The 19,581-nt window shown below is 33.1% G+C and overlaps 1 protein-coding gene across 2 annotated transcripts in view; it reads right to left on the bottom strand.

Annotated features, from left to right (window-relative positions):
- The window catches only part of LOC126768690 (protein vein), a 69,279-nt gene extending 50,116 nt beyond the window's left edge, over positions 1–19,163 (bottom strand). For both annotated transcript variants that reach the window (XM_050486950.1, XM_050486948.1), the window contains exon 1: positions 18,696–19,163. In XM_050486950.1, the coding sequence (XP_050342907.1) occupies positions 18,696–19,110 (415 nt within the window). In that variant the 5' untranslated portion in view covers positions 19,111–19,163. The remainder of the gene's footprint in view (positions 1–18,695) is intronic.
- Between the last annotated feature and the right edge of the window lie 418 nt (positions 19,164–19,581).

The following is a 19,581-nucleotide window of genomic DNA, read 5'->3' as shown; positions in this document are numbered from 1 at the left end:
ATAGCTGTTGGGTTTTATATCAATTCTTAGCAGCTCGAAATAGTTAGTTAACAAGGTTTATATTTTTTTTTGTAAAATACCTAAAACTCATTGTTTTGTTGTCCTGAATTATGAGTGGATAGATTTGATCTCCCGATAATAATTCGGGCGTAGTTTTAAAATTTATTCTAAGCCTAAACATTGGATATTTCCATTATGCACTGATTTTTACAAGCATACTGTTTGTTACTATACAAATTGTAACTGTATACAATAATTGATCTCGTAGTCGACGGTTAAGGAAAAATATCGGGAGGAAAAGTGCATGTGTCGGAAAAATTGTGATATTATGTATAATGACATTAATTGTAATGAGTGTTGTGGATTATGCGTCGCTATGGTCTTAATTAGGGCAAACGTGGTCACCAATGCCCATTGAAATTGGCGCTGTAAGAAATATTAATGATACCTTACGTCGCCAATGCGCCACCAAACTTGGGACATAAGAAATTATGTTTGTTGTGCCTGTAGATACACTAGCTCGCTCAACCTTCAAATGAGAACACAGAAATACTAAGTATTGCTGTTATATTTGATGAGTGGGTCTTTGATGAGTGATGAGTGTGTCCCTTTGTCTCAGAAACTAAGTAAAACATGAACATTGCCAATCAATGCTAACTTCTACACCTTTTGCTGATAATGAAAATTTATCGTCAAAAACACAATAACTTTATTGACCCGATCTTGGATTTGAACCCTGAGCCTCGGCGTTTGCGGCCTTATAAGCTAGCTAGATCAACGAACAGTCGCAGTCGACACAAAAATAGATCAATCAAAATAAAACCCTGGTTTTTCCTTAACACTCAAGACGACTTATAGGCACAACGCGGGCAACGTAGTAAGAAATATTGTTGCAAATACAAAGTTGTAAATATATAAATATTAACGAGTTATTGAGAAACCACGATTTTTTACCCAAGTGTCAGTTTCTTATTGCATGGGCCATACTCTACGTGGCATGGCCGAGGTCAAGACATATTAGGTTATGACCAGGCTATGTGACGCGCCTGCGCAATGAAGCTCACATCTAGGCTAAGGGGAAGTCTTTGTATTTACTACTTATCAAGTATACTTTTAACGTCTTTACTATATAATGTTTTGAATTGTTGAATTTGTTTAAATTGTTAAATATTCTTAATATTAAACGTTCTATTCATACATCAGATAATGTTTGCTTGTTTGTTGATATTTTATATATAATGTATTACATGAAGAGTAAATATGCATAATGAATTCAAGTTTAACTATCACAGAAACGTACAACCACTTATTAATACAATTTGATTATATATAGACGCGTTAACATGCATTTTATATCGGTATCAAATAATTTTAGTTTAAAATAACTCTTTATTCAAAAAGGCGCTCACAGGCAATTCTGAATGAAATTAGAAATATTTTATCATGATTCTAAGTAAAGTTGGACAATAATTATTCCGTAAGAATATACTCGAATCGCATCGTGAAGTTTCAAAGAGTGTTAAAGAGTGAGTGTGTGTTGTGTTTGAAAGATAAATGCATCAACACAGCGTTGGTTATCATCATTTAACGAGTGATATAATGACTTAGAATATATATTAGGTGTCCCTGTAGTTCTTGCAACAAGCCCTACCAACAAGTATTGCTACGTGCAATTGCGATCGAAACTGTTGCCTGTACTTGAATAAATCTGTTTTATGAATAAATTTGTTTTACGCTATGGCATAGAAGTATGTATGGAACAAGCATATATAATCCAAATGCGGGCGAAACCGCGAAACGGGCTTTATCTACGTAATAAACAAATATATTTGGGTATATAAATTATTCTATAAGGCATTTCTATTATTTTAATGTAATCTTGTAAAGGACTTTTCTGTTTATAGTATTAAATTGACAAAAGTGCGTAAATGTCCCGCTTGGCTCGACATATCAGGGTTAGAGATAAGTGTCTTTCTATAGATTTGCATACATTTTTCCAAATTTTCCAATATTTTTTTTTTTAAATATGTCAAAATCAAGACTATCTACTCGACACATCGTTATATTCACAGTTCCTTATGTTTCAGAATTAGGGTTAGCTTTGTTTTCACTCTTTGATTAGATGATCTGCCTCTGCCAGTTTCTGCTCAATGCGTCCTTTACAACCGTTTGACTTTTGGCTGACGTTGAGTCTTTGGCTGTATCGGTCCATCTTATTGATGCACTGTTCTCATTTTTCTTCCGCTTTCTCACATACGATCACTTTTTCCAAACCTCCATCCCCTCGAAGAATTCTTCGATAGCATATTATGGTATGCGACAGCTTTATAAATAAACAAAAAAATTATATCTCACAATTTCACAGCAATAAATGTTTAATATTTTAATAAAATATCAATATTAATCCTTATATGAATAGCACAAAGAAGGTACGCTATGCAGAATTATTACTCCGTATTCTATCTATAAGGCAAGGTATTTATACTTTAGTCATATCTTTCCCGAGTTCCCAACGATATTTTCTCACACAACATGACATAATATACAAAACATCTTATTGTTTAATTATATTTTATGTATTTTTAAATAATGTAGTTAGTGATAATAATTTACTAAAAAAAATTGAAAGTCGTGGTCCCACTGATAAAGAAAAAATTCCTGATGAGATAGTATCATGTGATTTTTTCCACTAGTTTTTAGATTGTTTATCAAGGACTCAATATGAAATCAAAATATACTTTATTCAAGAAGCACTTTTGAATCGTCATTTTATATGATTATAAATAATCAAATTTCTACATATCACACACACACACCCACACATGCACACGAACAAACGACCATGAATTTTCTCGTTTCCGCTTTTTAAACCTACTTAGTTCTATTTTAATTTTTATTGTTCTATTGCTTAGTATGTTTTAATAACATTCCCATAAATATTTTCATGATATTTTTATTTTTGAGTGCTGTATGTTTTTTTTTTAATTTTTTACGTGTACTTCGTATATCCTAACTAATAACGTAAATAAAGTTTAACCAAAATTTACTTGTATACATATACATACATATGTACATGAGATAATAAACATTTAAATTAATGTATCCTGTATGATAATTAACGAATACTAACTTCAAGTTCATTTATCGTGTATATAATCTTGTAAAGTATATTATGTCTTATTTATTAATACTTTTTTTACATGAGCTTTAATTTTAAATATTATAATGTTACACTTAAACATCTGGCTATAATCAAATTCATAGGAAATATGTCGTCGATCGTATAATTTTAATTAAGTAACTTGTAAAGATTCTGTTAAGGGTTCACAATTCAAGCCGATTATTTCCCAGTTAATGGGTGCTTTAGATAATAGACTTTTGAACTAGTAATAGAGGTTCAGCGATCAATGATTGAGAGTAATGCTTATTTACTGTTTAATGGTTTGCGGTTCTTCTTAGATTAATGGATTCTACAATTACATGATAATGATAATATTTCTTGGAATAAACATACGCATTATATTTATATGATGTAGGAATAAAGAAAGAACTGTCCCATTGCTGGGCTAAATCCTCCTCCAAGCTTCAGGAGAAGGTTTCTTTTATTCCACCACGCTCTTTCAGTTCAGACTAGGTTAGGGTAGGCCGGTTGAATTACATGTGATATTGCATTTATAAATAAAATATTTGCGCGTTAAAGCGGGTATAAGTCAAAAACGCTCTGTTTTAAATTTGAACCTACGTTATCTGGTTCAGGTCTACCTGTCCTATCTACTGGACCATTTCGGCTTTAAATTTTATAGATAATAATAATAATAAAAACATTGTTCAACAATAACGACATAGTATAATAATGACTTAGTACAAACAAGACGACCAGCTACTGAGATGTAAGATATATTACTCTCATCTCTCTTACAAAGTTAGTAATTACCTGACGACGATATATCACAAATTAGTCTACTGGAATCAATTCAATTTGCATTATTTGAAAGGCTCAGACTTAACTTGGATTAGTTGCGTGTGACTGGCGACTTGATACCTTAACTTGTAGGTCAAACGGAATCTACCCAAATGATTTAACAGCATTTTGTTTAAAAATAAATAAAGATTACCTCTTTGGCTTAGTGCTTAGCTTATAGGATACAGGATCGAGGTCTTCGATTCAAATCGTCGTTAAGGTCACTAAAGTGTTGATGAGCTTTTCTGTGCTGAAATTTTCGGCAATATCTCGAAGTTGGCAGTGGTTGGCGTGGTTGGTGGATGCTTGCATTTCACGCCGAAGGTTGTGGGTTCGATTCCCACCCAGGACAGATATTTGTGTGCATGAACATGTCTTTTTATCCTGAGTCTGGGTGTAATTATCTATATAAGTATGTATTTACAAAAGAAAAATAGTATATATAGTATATCAGTTGTCTGGTTTCCATAGTACGAGCTCTGTACGAGCTTAATTTGGGATCAGATGGCCGTTCGTGAAAAAAAAATCCATCCCAGAAATAGCGCTTGAGATCTCTTACTGATCTCGGATCGCATCGAATTATGAGCTTGAGGGATTAGAGGCTGCACCTGTAATTGTGCACTTGTGCGCTATAATGTCACTTGTGCTGGCTTGGCTGGTCTTCTTTGACAATTTCTATTATAGCCCGCCTGACCAATGCGACAAGAGGTCGTCATCAAAATAAATATGTACATTACACTTTTAATTTCTTACAAACGGGTGAGATATTCTATATACCATTTATGTGCGGTTTAAATTTTTATCTTATATTATCTCTATTATCATCATCAGCTAGTTGCTTTTCGGACATATCATCACTTACACGGTTTAACTCTTTGATTGACTCTTCTTTAGTCTATTATTTTTCTTGAAATTTGACATTTATCTTCTATCCGAACTTCTTACCGATACATCTTAAATAATAAAAACAACAAAAAATAAAAATATTTTTATATTGTTGTAAAATTTAAGTTTACTAAAATAACGATAATTTTTTTATTAATTAAGGTTATTACTTTAAAACAGCCCTTTATTTCGACCTTGGCTTTAAACCCCGGACCTTTCTAAGCACCACTAGACCTCTCCACATACGGCTCAATAATCGTTATCATCTAATATGGCTATAGCATCTTTTTATACTAGTGTTCTGCCATACATTCGATCCCAGCCCGTTACAGGCCGACAAAGTTACAAATACATGTGAAATTATTAAATATCAACCTTAATGAAATGACATAAGGTTCAAATTTAAAAAATATTAAAAATTAAAGTATTTGTGGTACAAGAACAGTTCGTTTTTAGGTTGTACGAAGCATCGAAGCCTGCCTCTGGTGATTATATGACGAGGAAATTGTATAGGACTGAATACTAATGACATAGAATAATAATGATTTGACAGTCTCTTAGCTCTAGTGGCCACCGTGTAGGTCTATAAGGTCTACTACTCTTATTAAAAAGTTGGAATCGTTACAGTCGATAGATAGAAAAGAGAAAAATAGAGTTTTATACTCTGTCGGCACGTGTGTTTGCACGTACAACTACACTACAATACCTTCGCGCAGATGCCAAATCTTCGAGATTGACAGTCGTAATTCGAATTCGCGAAGGACAATATTATTTATTTTACATAAAGAGATGTGATACAAGTATATAATCTCGTTGTCCCAGTTAGTGTTCCGGAAGGTCTATATGATATATAGATAACACTACAGCGATAGCATAATAATCTTTAATTATTTGCAACAATGTCCATTATGCTTTGAAGAAAAAATCTATAATATTACCATAACGATTTCGACTGTCCCTCGAAAAGTATTTTAATTTTCGAAGTATGTATTCTATGAGTCCAAATTATTACCATTAAATTAAAAACAATCAAGCATTTTTGGATATATTTTTAGAACAATTGTGATTTCGTTTTTTTATGTTTGATTTTATTGTAATAACCAACCCGCATTGTAGTGGTGTGGTGAATTAATCTTGAAAGTTCAAGCATTCCACTTAAGATGAGACTTAACTTAAATCTGTCAATGTTCATTGACAAATTTGTTTTGCTTGAAGAAACATAAATATTTAAAAAAAAAATATTTTTAATAATATAAAATAATTATATATTTAATTTAATTAAAAATGTTTTTTTTAATAATAAATCTAGTAACTCGTAGAACATTTTATTGACAGCATTAGTGGAAAATTTATTTTATACCGATAAATTAAAAACATATTTATAATTCAATTTATTCTAAGAGCTTCGAAAAGCTCCGATAAATAAAAAAATAGGTTAACTTTTAAAAACTTATCACGTTATATATATATATATATATATATATATATATCAGCTTGAATTTGTCAACAGTATCTCTTAAATTGACATAACGTTACTTAAATTTTAAATTATCTTTTATTAAGCTTATTTTCTTATAAAATATTCAATAGATATATTCGCTTAAAATAGTAAACATAATAAAAAGCAAGGAAGTCACCGATTCTTTCTGAGTTCTGACATATTTATATTCAATTCTTCGTAAAAGCCGTTCAGTTTTTCAAATGAATTAAAGAGGTGGATCGTCGACGTATTTTATATTACGTATTAAAACCGTCTGAATACGAGGCGTGCTACTAAACTTTTTTCTTTAATATTGTCCAAAAGGAACCGTCGTGTCGAGTGATATGCGACACATGGTGCCCTCGCAGCGAAACGTCACAATCGTCACGACAATAGGCACCGCAAAATAAACTCTAACAGGTGAATTACAAGGTCGATAAACGTTTGGCAGCAACACCGGTCTCTGAACTCTGAAAATAATATTTCAGTTTGGGCCACTGGCGTTACGTAACCAATGTTATAATTATAAAGTTAGGACGCGTTTGTAAGGAGAAGATGGCGATTCCAACTTTGGGGAATTGACTGGTTAAGTGGTTTCTTTGCAGTTGATATTACGTTTTTGCAATAGTTCATATAAAATTAATTCGAAATTCCTGTACGTTAAGAAGACATTCATATCTTTCATAGATTTTCATATAATTCATATGAAAAATCATATTTTTTCAAGGGAAGTACGTCAGGAGGATTCACAAGGAATGTGTGTTGAATTTGGATTCAAAATGAATGTATGTAATAATGAGTTTTAATTCGTAAATATTAAGTGTTTGGAGATGATACCAGTTAGAATACATTGATCGTTAGTCTTTTAACATCTAAGTTATTCAAGTACTTTGTATACGCCCTAACATAACATCAACATTTCTAAAGGTTACTAAGTATCTGGCATGATTTAATTTTAGATATTCATATCAATATGTCATTAAATATACGAATGTTTTATTTTAACAAAAACAGGACACTTGATTGGAATTATGGCATCAAATGTTATAAGTTGAGTTCAAGTATCGCTCTAAACTTGTTTATGAAGCATCCTTGTCCTCAGCGCGGAACACAAGACGGGTTAAATATTTAATTATCGTAATCGCACTGTTCAAAGACTGGATGATCTATGATAGCGCCATACATACAGACGTAATGACATTAATTTTCGAATCAATAGAAAAACATCGAGTCCTGTTATGGTGATGGCGCCATTCAGCCCGATCTGGCGGTGTCGATCTATGTGCTACGTGCCATGGCTGTTATATGTACATTTATACATATGTATTGTGTATTTAATTTGATTTGAAATTGTATATATCATCAAAAGCGTAACAGATTCACTATCCGTAATATTTAACGCTTAATTTCTATATGTGATTATTTTTGAGGAGTACGTTTTATTCGACAGGTTCTTAAGATATGTCATGTTCCGCTACTATACTTAAACAAGGAAGGAGGGGGGGAACTTTTTTGAGCAGGTTTTACTTACATCATTACTTTTCTCCAATTTCCTCGCGATATTTTCATTTACTTGCCCGAGCACGAGATAAATTATGCAAATCAAAATTCAGTGTTTGGCCGGGTTTGAACCAGCAATCTACGGTTAAGATTATCTTTTACAAAGAAGTTATATACATATGTCAGATAAAATAAATATAAAATATACTTTATTTAAGTAGGTCTTAATTGGTGGTAGTCCTTTGTGCGAGCCTGTGTAGGTTAGTTCTTAAGGTAAGTGGCTCATAGGCGATGTAAGGAACGGTTAATATTTCTAACAGCGCCAATGTCTATGGGCAGTGGTGACCACTTACCAACAGTGGCCTATATGCCGTCTACCTATTTCATAAAAGAGAGGTCATTTTCGAAGATTAAATAGATTTAGTTAGAAATGTAGATACTACAAGAAACAATCGCCATTAAACTCAAATTAACTAAATATAATCCTTATTTACAATTAATTGCATAAGTTTATTGTTATTTCGGAAGTACAAATGGTCCTAAGGTGGTTGTATCCTATATATATATCATTCATTCGATTAAGTTCAGTGAAGCTGAGTTATAGCGCGCGCGCACGCAAAGGCTTCTGAATTAGAAAAAGCAAATAATTTCATATTTTATATCATATCACACTAAACCGCCTACATTCAAAATGATTTAAAATATGAATAATATTACACATTAAAATATGCTAAAAAACTTCATAAAAATCTTTCATACAAAAATTATACTTTTGCTATAATTTATACAGAGTGAATAGTTTTTCTTTAAGTTAAAAATTAAAATGCAGTAAAATTAAATATCGGTTCGTGCTTCGGTCACTTTTAATGTTTTACATGTTCATAAAACATTTTTCGTATCTCTTAAATTTATCAGTGACATATCGAAGCGAAGTTAATATCGACCTTTAATCAAATTGGAAGTGATCCCGACGTTTTGCGGTACTTTCTTTTAACATTATATTCGGTAGACATTTTCACTTATTCGACCGCACCTACCAATTAATTCTAAATGTCATATGAATTGGGTTTTTTTACGCTTGGCGTAATTTAAAAGGGCACGGTGATAAGCGGAGCGGTTGACTCTTGACCTTATCTATTAGCAACCAGACAGGACTGGAGAGAGTTCCCGAGGATTAACAGCTTTAGTTTTTTTTTCGCAAAGTTTGATATTCGCCGCCATTGGGCCGCTACTGAGAATAAAACCTCAGGTCTTTTGATCTGCAGCCTTTATAAGACAGTTACCAGATCCACGAGTCAGTCACTCATCATCGACATCGTCGAAAAAAGAATAAATTTTCGTAATTTCGTAACGTCTTAATATACAAAGAATTATTTTTTACTTGTTTTGTTTAAATTATTACAATACAGAAAACACAATTGAAATTTTTTTTTGTTTTTTTTTTATATATGTTTCATAAGTATAAGCGAAGTGTTTAATTATTAAATTATTACCTATAAGCTCAAAAATGGTTCACGCTGTCGCCTATCACTTATAATTGTGCCCTCGACATTTGCAAGTGGTAAATTTTACCGAAATCGCCATTGTCGGTCACAAGTTACACAATATGGCGTCCGTGGGTTATCATTTGCGTTCATTAAATTTATAAACGGGAATTAGAGTGATAAAGAATATTCCTTAACGATATTGTGTATTGAGAACTAACTTATGCTTAAATGATGACATGACTGATTGACCTGATTACTGTTTCTTTTTAATTAGGCTAAGCGATGTTTTTTATATAAGGGTGTGTTTGCAGCGAGTCGAATAAATTATACTTTAATCAATTTAATGATATTATATTATACACAAAAAAAAAATGCTTTTTTCGTTTGTATTCCATGCGTCTAATAAATATTTATGTAATTGTCTTGAAAAATCCGACTATAATTGCTGCCACTCGCGTGAAGGTTGATGTTTAAATCAATCCATAATAGATGGCGCGCAAACTGTGTTTGATTGGCTAATATAAATAACTAAATAAACATTAGTTAGAGAATAAATAAATGTTATAATAATAATGTTAATATTTAGACATATTATTTATTTATTTAATAAATCTTGCACGCTAGTTTTTCATAACACACGTCTTATTTATACTTGCATTGAAAATGATAACTATTGATTTGTAAAAATACTTGGTGGTAAGGCTTTGTGTTTACGGGCTTGCCATTTGGTTAGGTACCACCCACTCATAAGATATGTGCTGAGCTTATATTTCGTTGGAAATGTCAAATTGTATAAACTTGTGGATGTACAAAATCACAACAATAACAGTTGGTTATTTTCTAACTACTGCAAATAAAATAAAAATTGTAGTTTAATTAATATTAACAAAAAATATCTGAAGCTTATAACATAAAATGTACAAGGAAAATTGTATGAAAACTAACATCGATAAGTAAATAGTCGACATCGTTCGCCTTGCAAGCCTTACCGTGTGAAAGGCCCTTACAGCCTCATTACGTATGGGTGGCCGCTAATGTCAGTCTACCTACCGCAGGATAACGGCTGGTGATTGTACATATATCGCGATTATTATCAATTTATTGATATTTATCACGTTTTCTTAATTATAGTACCGGGGTTTGAAAGAACTTCTCGACTTCGATTTCGACATACTTTCATACGAGATTTTGGAAAAAGTTTTTTTTTTTTTTGCTTTCAGTACTTAATAAATAAAAAAATTTGTAAATGTGTTGACAACGGTATCGTGATAATATTCTTCGCGCTGTCATTTTAAGTAGGTAGAAAACATTTTTCTTAACATCTGACACGATAAAAAGGAATGGTAGAGTCAAAATCATGATTTTAATTTTACGGTAGACCAGTAAATACGTCAGCCACCCTGACGGTCATTTACTGTGACCCGTACGTTATATATAACACTAATACTTTCAATGTTTTGGGAATTAAAATACTAAGTCCTTCATGCTTATAATTATATTAACTCACTCACCGTTCAAACTGAAGCACAGTATTATTATAATATTAGATGGAATACATTTTCTCCCATTTAATCGACTTGAGCTCATCGGAAAAGAGAGTGCACTTGTGTTTGCAGACACATTTAATGCACTATAATATGTCCTGCTGAAATGGCTAGTCATCTATAAATTTTTCGTCCCGTGATCAAAATCTGTCAAGGTGGCTTCATCATCAGACGAGCTTGCACGATACCCTGTCACCATTAAATGTAATAGCAATCTGAAATTCGCTATATTACCGATTCTTATAATGTTCCTATGCAGACTGCTGACTTCTGAAGTCAGTAGTCTGATTTTTTTTAAATAATAATGGAATTATATCCTATAAGTAATTATCTCTTGTAAATGTATACACATTAAATTAGTTCTACTTAGTTCTGTTTCCAATAAGACCATGCATTAATACTAAAATCTTGTGAAGAGGAAATGGCTAATTAGCCATGAAACTTTTACTACGCACTTATTAGTTCAAAGCATTTTTCTGTAATATTTTCTTATAACAAAAAATATATAATTCACACATTCATTTTTAAATGAAGAAATCATTTATGTAAAAATCTACGAGAACATTTATTTGTATAATAAAACCTAATAAAAATTACTACTAACTTAAAGTCTACGAAATTGAAAATGTTTATTTTCAATTTTCGACTCACACAAAACTAAATTCTTGGTTGATGGTTTCTATCTAGAATACAATACAATCCGAATCCGTAGTAGCTTTAAATTTAACTTGATAAATGACGATTCGGAAGTGCTTATAAGAGTCTACTTGAATAAAATATGACATCATTTTGAACACAAATAGCTACTCCATCATTAGTAATATATATATAGTGACGCCCGCGGCTTCGCTTGCGTATGTAAGGGAAAGGGGTCACTGGTTTTAGATACACTTTTATGTACCTCTGTCAACGTATATGCAGAAGTTCGCGATGAACGTTTGATTAATTACGACGTGAAAGCTTAACAAACATACAAATAAACTCACTTTTGCATTCACTTTTCGATTTATAATATTAGTTAGCATTATAAAAAGAAGTACAGTAACATTCCCAGATTCTCCAGGTTAGTAGATATATATATGGCAGAATAATATCCGGCACATATAAGTAAAAAAAAAATATCATTTTTGAGCAAAGGTCCCGGTCATAATTTTCCTTATAACTAAAGGTTTAGTACAAGAAAACTCAATGACTCACCTCTATGAGGCAAACAAGCTGATGAAAATGTATATATTCGTTATTAACTATATGTACCCTTTATTAAAAAGTTACATTGTTATGTAATTAAAGATGAAAGTTAAGTAAACTTTACAAATATCACGATTTTTGACATTTAAGGATTTCAGCATAATTTGCACTTGCCACAACTCCATTCGCTTATTTTTAATTTTGATTTATATATTCAAGTTCTTATTTATATATTCGAGAAATAATAATAATAAAATTATTTAAAAAACTGACGTTGTATTTGTATGTTTATGTATTTCTGTAACAAATATACACATCCGAAGAATGTTTTGCAAAAGAGATACTCTCATCACGCTGTTTGTTTATATGTATATTTTTTAATATTTTAAAAAGATTAGCAAAAGGAAATATGGTAAGTGGTCCCTTACGCCCATGTACACTGGATAACACACCACTCCTTATACTACGAAATAGTTGTGAGCAATAAAAAAAATAGCAATTAAGTTAATCAAGGGCAACAGGGCGCTTAGTCTTTGGAGATTAAATAATATTAAACTAAATAAAAAACACTCCTAGCATCGTCAATGCGTCGACAACCTTGATATGTAAAATGTTATATCCCTGGTGCCTTTACACTTGCTCACTATTATATTGATGTCTGGTAGTCGAATAATAAATTTGTTATATAAATATTCTATAGGAAAAATCTAATTAAAATATTTATTTATAAGATAGTGCCATTTATAATGTTGCTTATAAAATTTAGTATTTAACGTTCGTGTAATGTAATAAATCAATCCTATGTAGAATGCCTTTATCCCAACGTCTCCGACGGTTGGCACGGCAACGAGATCTTAATTTAAAGAATTGCATTTTACCGGAACATTATTTACTTGACGTGACTCAAATGTTTATTCATAGCACCGGGCTAGACGTAGGAAATTGCTAGTCGACTAATAAGAAAATTCAACCCATCTTGTCTGGGTGGAATAGTTTATTTTCGTATTTTTTGTCATGGAAAACCTTTTTGGTCCCAACCCGTACAATATATTTGTCCTGTCTGTTAATAGTACTAAAATACACTTATCGACTGATCCATCGCATCACATCAATACTTTATAATGCTGTCTTCCAAATTGAAGGCTTAGTTAGCCAGTGTACAGGCACAAGACACTTTACATTTTATATTTTCAGGTTGGCGCACGTCGACAGTGGCTTGTTTACTTTTCAAAAGTAAATAAAAAGAAAATATACTTATTATGATTACTAGCTGTGCCGAGATGTCCTAGTAGCTACAAAATCTTAACCGAAGATTGTGGGTTCAAATCCGAGTAAGCACCGCTGAATTATAATGTGCTTAATTTGTGTTTTAAATTCATGAAACCTGCGTGTGTTGGATGAAAATCTGACACATGTGTATCCACCACGCGTTAGAGCAGCGAGATGGAATAAGTTCCTAGGTTTTTCCTCAAACGGACAAGAGCCCAGCAGTGGAACATTAACAGGCAACATTTTTTACATGCATGTAATATGGACAATCTTAATATCAATACTAATATATAAAATAGAAGTGTTTATTTAATTTCATGACGTAACAGAATTGAATTAGATAAATACAGGTAATATAAAAATACTTTTGTTAATTTTATACATACAATATAGGTTATTTTATTATTTATATTGTAATAAATCTCATTACTAATTTTCGACGGATGTTATAATAAAATATAAATACTGTAATGAGGTCGTTCTTTAAATGAATGGTCGTTCTTTTAATGAATGGAAAACAACGGATGATTTTTTATAGTCATAGATCTACAGCTAGTATCAATATACTGTATCAGTATGTACATATATAACCAATTCAAAACCCGGATCGCACTATTAAAAAGTATTGTAATTAAAAAGTTTTACTATTAATAGCTAGGATGGAGAAATTTGGTAGTGTTGAATTCCCGTGTCTCGGAAGGTTGTTAAACCGTTGATCTTGCGCCTCATCCCACTTTGATTGCCGACTAAAGAGTGACCTTTTGTTTGCACATGTCTTGTACTCAGGCTGCTTGTCTGTGTCTGGCGTGGTCGCATAAATTATGTAGCAGATAGTTATATACTACAATTAAATAGTATATTATTTCCTGTCCTTAGAGCTACTAGACCATAATACATAAAATCCACTGTAACCTTGATTATGTAAAACCTGTCTGCGTAATAATAATGGTAAATAATTTGTTTGAAACAAAAAACAACTTTAACAATGGCTATGCTACTTATGCTTTGACATAATTTATCTGATCATATACTAAAAATTAAATATAATTTTCTGAAATTCCACTAGTAGTACAAGTCAAGGAAGTCCCAAGTTAATAATTCCTTACATAATATATATTTAATTGTTATAAATGACATTTAGTACCATGTAATTATGTGAAATATTTAAATAATAATTTTATTTTTATTATATAATTGTTATTTAAGATTGATTTTGCAAGAAGTGCGGATGAAAATTTCAGAAAATATAATATTAGAAGCGCACTTGTTAATTTATCTGCAAGCAATGATTTTTGCGTATGTTCGCGTAGTCTATTTACTATAAATTTAAGCGAAATGCTTATCTCGCATATTATAATAATTAAATAGGCCGCAATTTGGATTTATGCGAGTTAACGTTTAACCGTTTACACGCACGCGCTTATACGTGCAAACGGGTTTGTATAAGCTCGACGTGATACTCAAGCATGTAGCGGAGCTTTAATCGTAACACAAAAATACCAATCCGACGTTAGTGTCGGCCGAGAATTCCACGCGGCGAATATATGAGAATTCATAAATTAATGACCCATACAAAAAACTATTTTAACTAAATTTCATCGCTGTTATATAATTTCAACATCCAGTTGTGAAATGTTTAACTTTAATTATAAATCTAATGTTGTTTATTGAAACGCTTGGATTTTTTCAAATAATTATTCAATTTTTGTCAAATATATAATGCATGTACTACTGTTATTTAGTTTCATAATTCACTTACGACGATATTTAAAGTCTATTAAGAAAAATGAGTTTTTCAAACTGTAAAGCAGAATCCAACTGTGTTCGATATTCAACTCGTTTGTTTGAAATCATTCAGCCGTTCTGGTTGGACTATTTCTGATTCTCATATTAACCGAAGATTTTTTTTAAATGACCATTCATCTATATTAATTGGTTAAATTTATATTTTGATATTGCATAGTTTGCATTTCGAAATAATATAAAAGTAAAAACGTAGTAATTAAACCTTACCCAAACCCAAGATACTTTCTCAGAAGAATAAACTTTATTTAAAATTCTTTCTAAAGTCATCATCAATATGAAATGTCAATTAGATGGTGAAATAAAAAAAAGTTTATTCTATTTTAAACTAAACTAAAACTTCATCTAATTTTCCCTCCGATTCGATTTCAAGCACTCGTACAAAACACATAATTAACCAGAAGCAATGAATCGAGACTGTTATGTCGTGCGGATGCACGCGTTAATCACAAGGACGATCCGATACTCCACTCCAGCCATTGTTCAACGCCAACCATCGATGTCGAATGAAATGGACATAGGTTAGACGATAAATAAAACCTACATTACATTAAAAATTGAAGGATTGGAATCGATTGGTATATATACTTCAAATAGACCCAAAACAGAAGATTCTAAATCAACTCAACGTGATAGCTACAGTATAAGATAGTTATAAGCATACTAAAACTTACAATTTTGTAATATGTAATTAATGAAAATAACGCAACTTTCATTATCAAAGACTAAAGAAATAATTGTGTAAGTTGATGCTATATAAAATATTATAACAACGTACGTTAATATTTCTAATAGGACAGTAAAGTCGACAGAGCGCGTCGAGTATAATGGTGAGCCGGCAACCCGTAACGCCGCCATTATGAAATAAAAGCTTTTAATAAGACGCCGTGTGACTTCTCGAATGAAGGTCGACCGCACCCATGGAGATGTTTGTATTGTCGCAATTATTAGAGATAGAACCACTAGCAAATCAAAATGATAATGTTATTCCTAGTTGAAATAATGTGTAAATAATAGTTCGCTTGAATCAATTATTGTAGTAATTTCTAAGTGAAAGGGTAGACGAACAAGCTGTGAATGCGCGAATCTTGTACGAAAATTTAAACACAGGTCAAAAAGAAAATTGGATTTGTGACTTGATTTTAAAAGTGAACGTCCTTATTTTTATTTTTAGCTTAAAATAAAAAAATAGACCAAATAATAATTGAATAAGTTGAAAAGTGACGTAGAGATGATTAAAATTCAAATCAGTAATGTTTTTTCTATTGCCTATTATCAAGTCAGTGATGACTAATCCGCAAATTAGTAATACCAAAGTTTATTGACTCGCGTATTAAATGCCACTAGACGACTTGACGAACTATTATATTATTCGATAGACAACAATGCTAAGAATTCAAACATCGTAAACACATCCGATAATGTTTATAGTGAAGCCGAAAAAAATACAAACAAAGATGAAATCGAAAGGTATCTTTGATGAGTACTCGATGCGTAAAATTTTGATAAACTGTGTAACCGGCCTGTAGATACTGAGAAAGATTTAGAAGGCAATAATGAGAGAAAGAACATTAACAAAGGAAAAACGACGGATAACATCCAGATAGATAAACATTTTGAACAACCGAACGCTGAACGTAAACATCGCGGCAAGCGCCACTCTCCTACCGAAAACAGTTCGCTTATGAGTAATTAAGCTTTAGAGAAATTTACAGGTCAGAAAAATAACGAACTGCGATGACCCTGGATCATGTACATTAAAATCATGTAAGTATATATGGTAGTTACTTTAATTTTAATTCTGCTTCATTTTAGAGTTTCAAATACGAATATTTTGGTAATGATGATAGTTAACTATTAGGAAAAAAATATTTGCTTGATTTGATCAAACCCATCTATCACATTGGTTTCGCGGATTGCGGAGGCGTTTTGATAGGATCGGATCCGTAGTTGGTGACGTCATGACACGCTCCAGTTCATACCTGTCGGTGCCTGTCTGTCAAATGTAGCGTAACGTCTCTTACGTGAACCCTGCGCTCGGTTTTTTTTACACTTGTTCCGATATTTCCGGATCGCCTTAATTTTCTACATCTGGTAATATGTCATGATCAAATCGTCTTTTTAAGAAATTTTATTTTTTGAAGTAACGTATTTACTTTTTAAATATAGTTAAAACCACATGAATTACATATATAAGCCGAGATGGCGCAGTGTTAAGAACGCGTGAATCTTAACCGATGATCGTGGGTTTGAACCCGGGCAAGCACCACTGAATTTTCATGTGCTTAATTTGTGATTATAATTCATCTCGTGCTTTACGGTGAAGGAAAACATCGTGAGGAAACCTGCATGTGTCTAATTTCACTGAAATTCTGCCACATGTGTATTCTACCAACCCGCATTGGAGCAGCGTGGTGGAATAAGCTCCAACTCTTCTCCTCAAAAAGAGGAGAGGAGGCCTTTAGCCCAGCACTGGGACATTCCCAGGCTGTTACGGAATTACATATAGTTAAACCTACGTTAAATTATTATAAGATGATTTGTACTCGAAAACTCGGTGTTTATAAATAAAATTTAAGGCCGACAATTATAAACACGTTAATAACTCAACAGTTAATTTTTTGCTTACGTATTACAATTTTGGTACGAGTAATTTTCATAATTTATTCTTAATATCTCTTCTCAATGAATTTCTTTGATATTTGCGACCTTACGGTATATTTGTTTTTGCTTTGCAAAATTACAATTACAGTTTATTTCTTAATAGTCATGAATGTTTCGCGAAATATAATTATTTTCACGGGTTCAAAGCTCTTGACCTTGCGTGGTCTTTAATCTGCTTTGCCCAAAACATTAGCCAATTTATTATTCTATGAATAACAGAAGCTTGGCATATATAAACAATACCTTCTATGACATTATTATATAATATGTATCGTGTAAATAGCGTTATAGTTAAAGTTATTGTATTCTGAATGATTTAACGAAAGACGCATAGTAACGTTACGATCTCATTTGAAAGGAATTATATGTTTCCTTATGCTTCTGACCGCTTATGAAGGGTGCATAAATGATATCGAGCAAAATGCACACATTTAGTGGCTATGTTTTGCTACAGTGGCCACGCTCGACTATTTACACTGCACCTAAAATGGATTCCTAATGGCTACTTGTTCGTACGATACACCTGCCATAGAATATTTGTTAGCAGTTAAAATTATTGGTGTCTTTAACCATAATGATATGTTACGCATTGTGCGGCGTTCTTTAGTTACAAATCTTAGTTTAAACATTAATATAATGTTTATCGTGCAGAGTTTTTCTATTTTATAATAAATAAATATAATTTCGTTATCAATGTCTATGATCGCGAAACCGAATAATTGTCTAAATTAAAGTATACACAGATACATAACTTATAAATATTTTATGTTAATGAGGTATTTAAACTAATCATGCAGCAGCATAGAAGTTGATGTACAATCGAACCTCGAGGAACCCAGTGACAAACGATACCTTCACGTGTTCGCATTCGAAGAGTTCAACTTCCATGCACTTAGAAAACACAAAGCACTCACTGTAACCAGCCTTGTAGACCGCGCGGATCCTCCTAATCAATTTGCCAGTCCTTCTGAGAGGGGGCCCTAACGCCACGGCGGCGTGGCCTCTCCTCTCCGCGAACACGATATAGTTCTTACGATTCTGTAGGGGCACTTCGAAACGTCCCGCACACTCGAGGGCCTCCTGCGGCAGCTTGAGGCGAATAATAGCATCCTCGCGGGGCCAGCGGCCCTGGCGGTGGAAGACACGGCGCACCTGCACGGTTGCGGCGTCCCTGGCCAGCGACTGCACGCGCACCTCGAAGGCGGCGGGGGCTCGGTAGGCGCGCCAGGCGACGTCCGCCCGCTCGCAGTAGAGGCGGCGCGGCGCCGCCAGGCTGCCAGCGAGGCACAGCAGGGCCCAGCAAAACGCCGCGCGCCCGCACGTCTTCATCGCGCCATCGCAGCGCTCGCGCGTCGCTCACTCGTGCGACCCTCGCACGTCGGCAGCCGGGGCGCGACTGGACCCGCCGCTGATTCACGCCCCGCCTACACCGAAATAGTCGCGACTCGCGGTACTGTGCAGTGTGCGGGCAGCGGGCACGCGCCGATTTATCTCGTGAGATGATTAATTTGCGAGCTCTCGATTGTAATTAGCGGTGGGTTAGCGCCTGATCGGGGTGCGCTCTGCGGGTGCGGGGCCTTTATCCGTTACGAGTTACGAGACGTTTAACGATAGTTGATATCGTACTAGATGTTTTTATTCGCGCGTAGTTATGTTTAATTTATGGCGTACCTATATTTATACCATTGAAGCGGGGCTTGTGTTACGATATATTTTATATTTACATTATTTATTGATTAAATATTACATAAAGTGTTGAAAAAATATATATATATTTAATGAAAGTTTTTAAATTAGAAC

Source organism: Nymphalis io, chromosome 5 (assembly GCF_905147045.1).
Source record: "Nymphalis io chromosome 5, ilAglIoxx1.1, whole genome shotgun sequence".
Lineage (NCBI taxonomy): Eukaryota > Metazoa > Arthropoda > Insecta > Lepidoptera > Nymphalidae > Nymphalis > Nymphalis io.
This window is presented reverse-complemented; position numbering and strand designations above follow the sequence as displayed.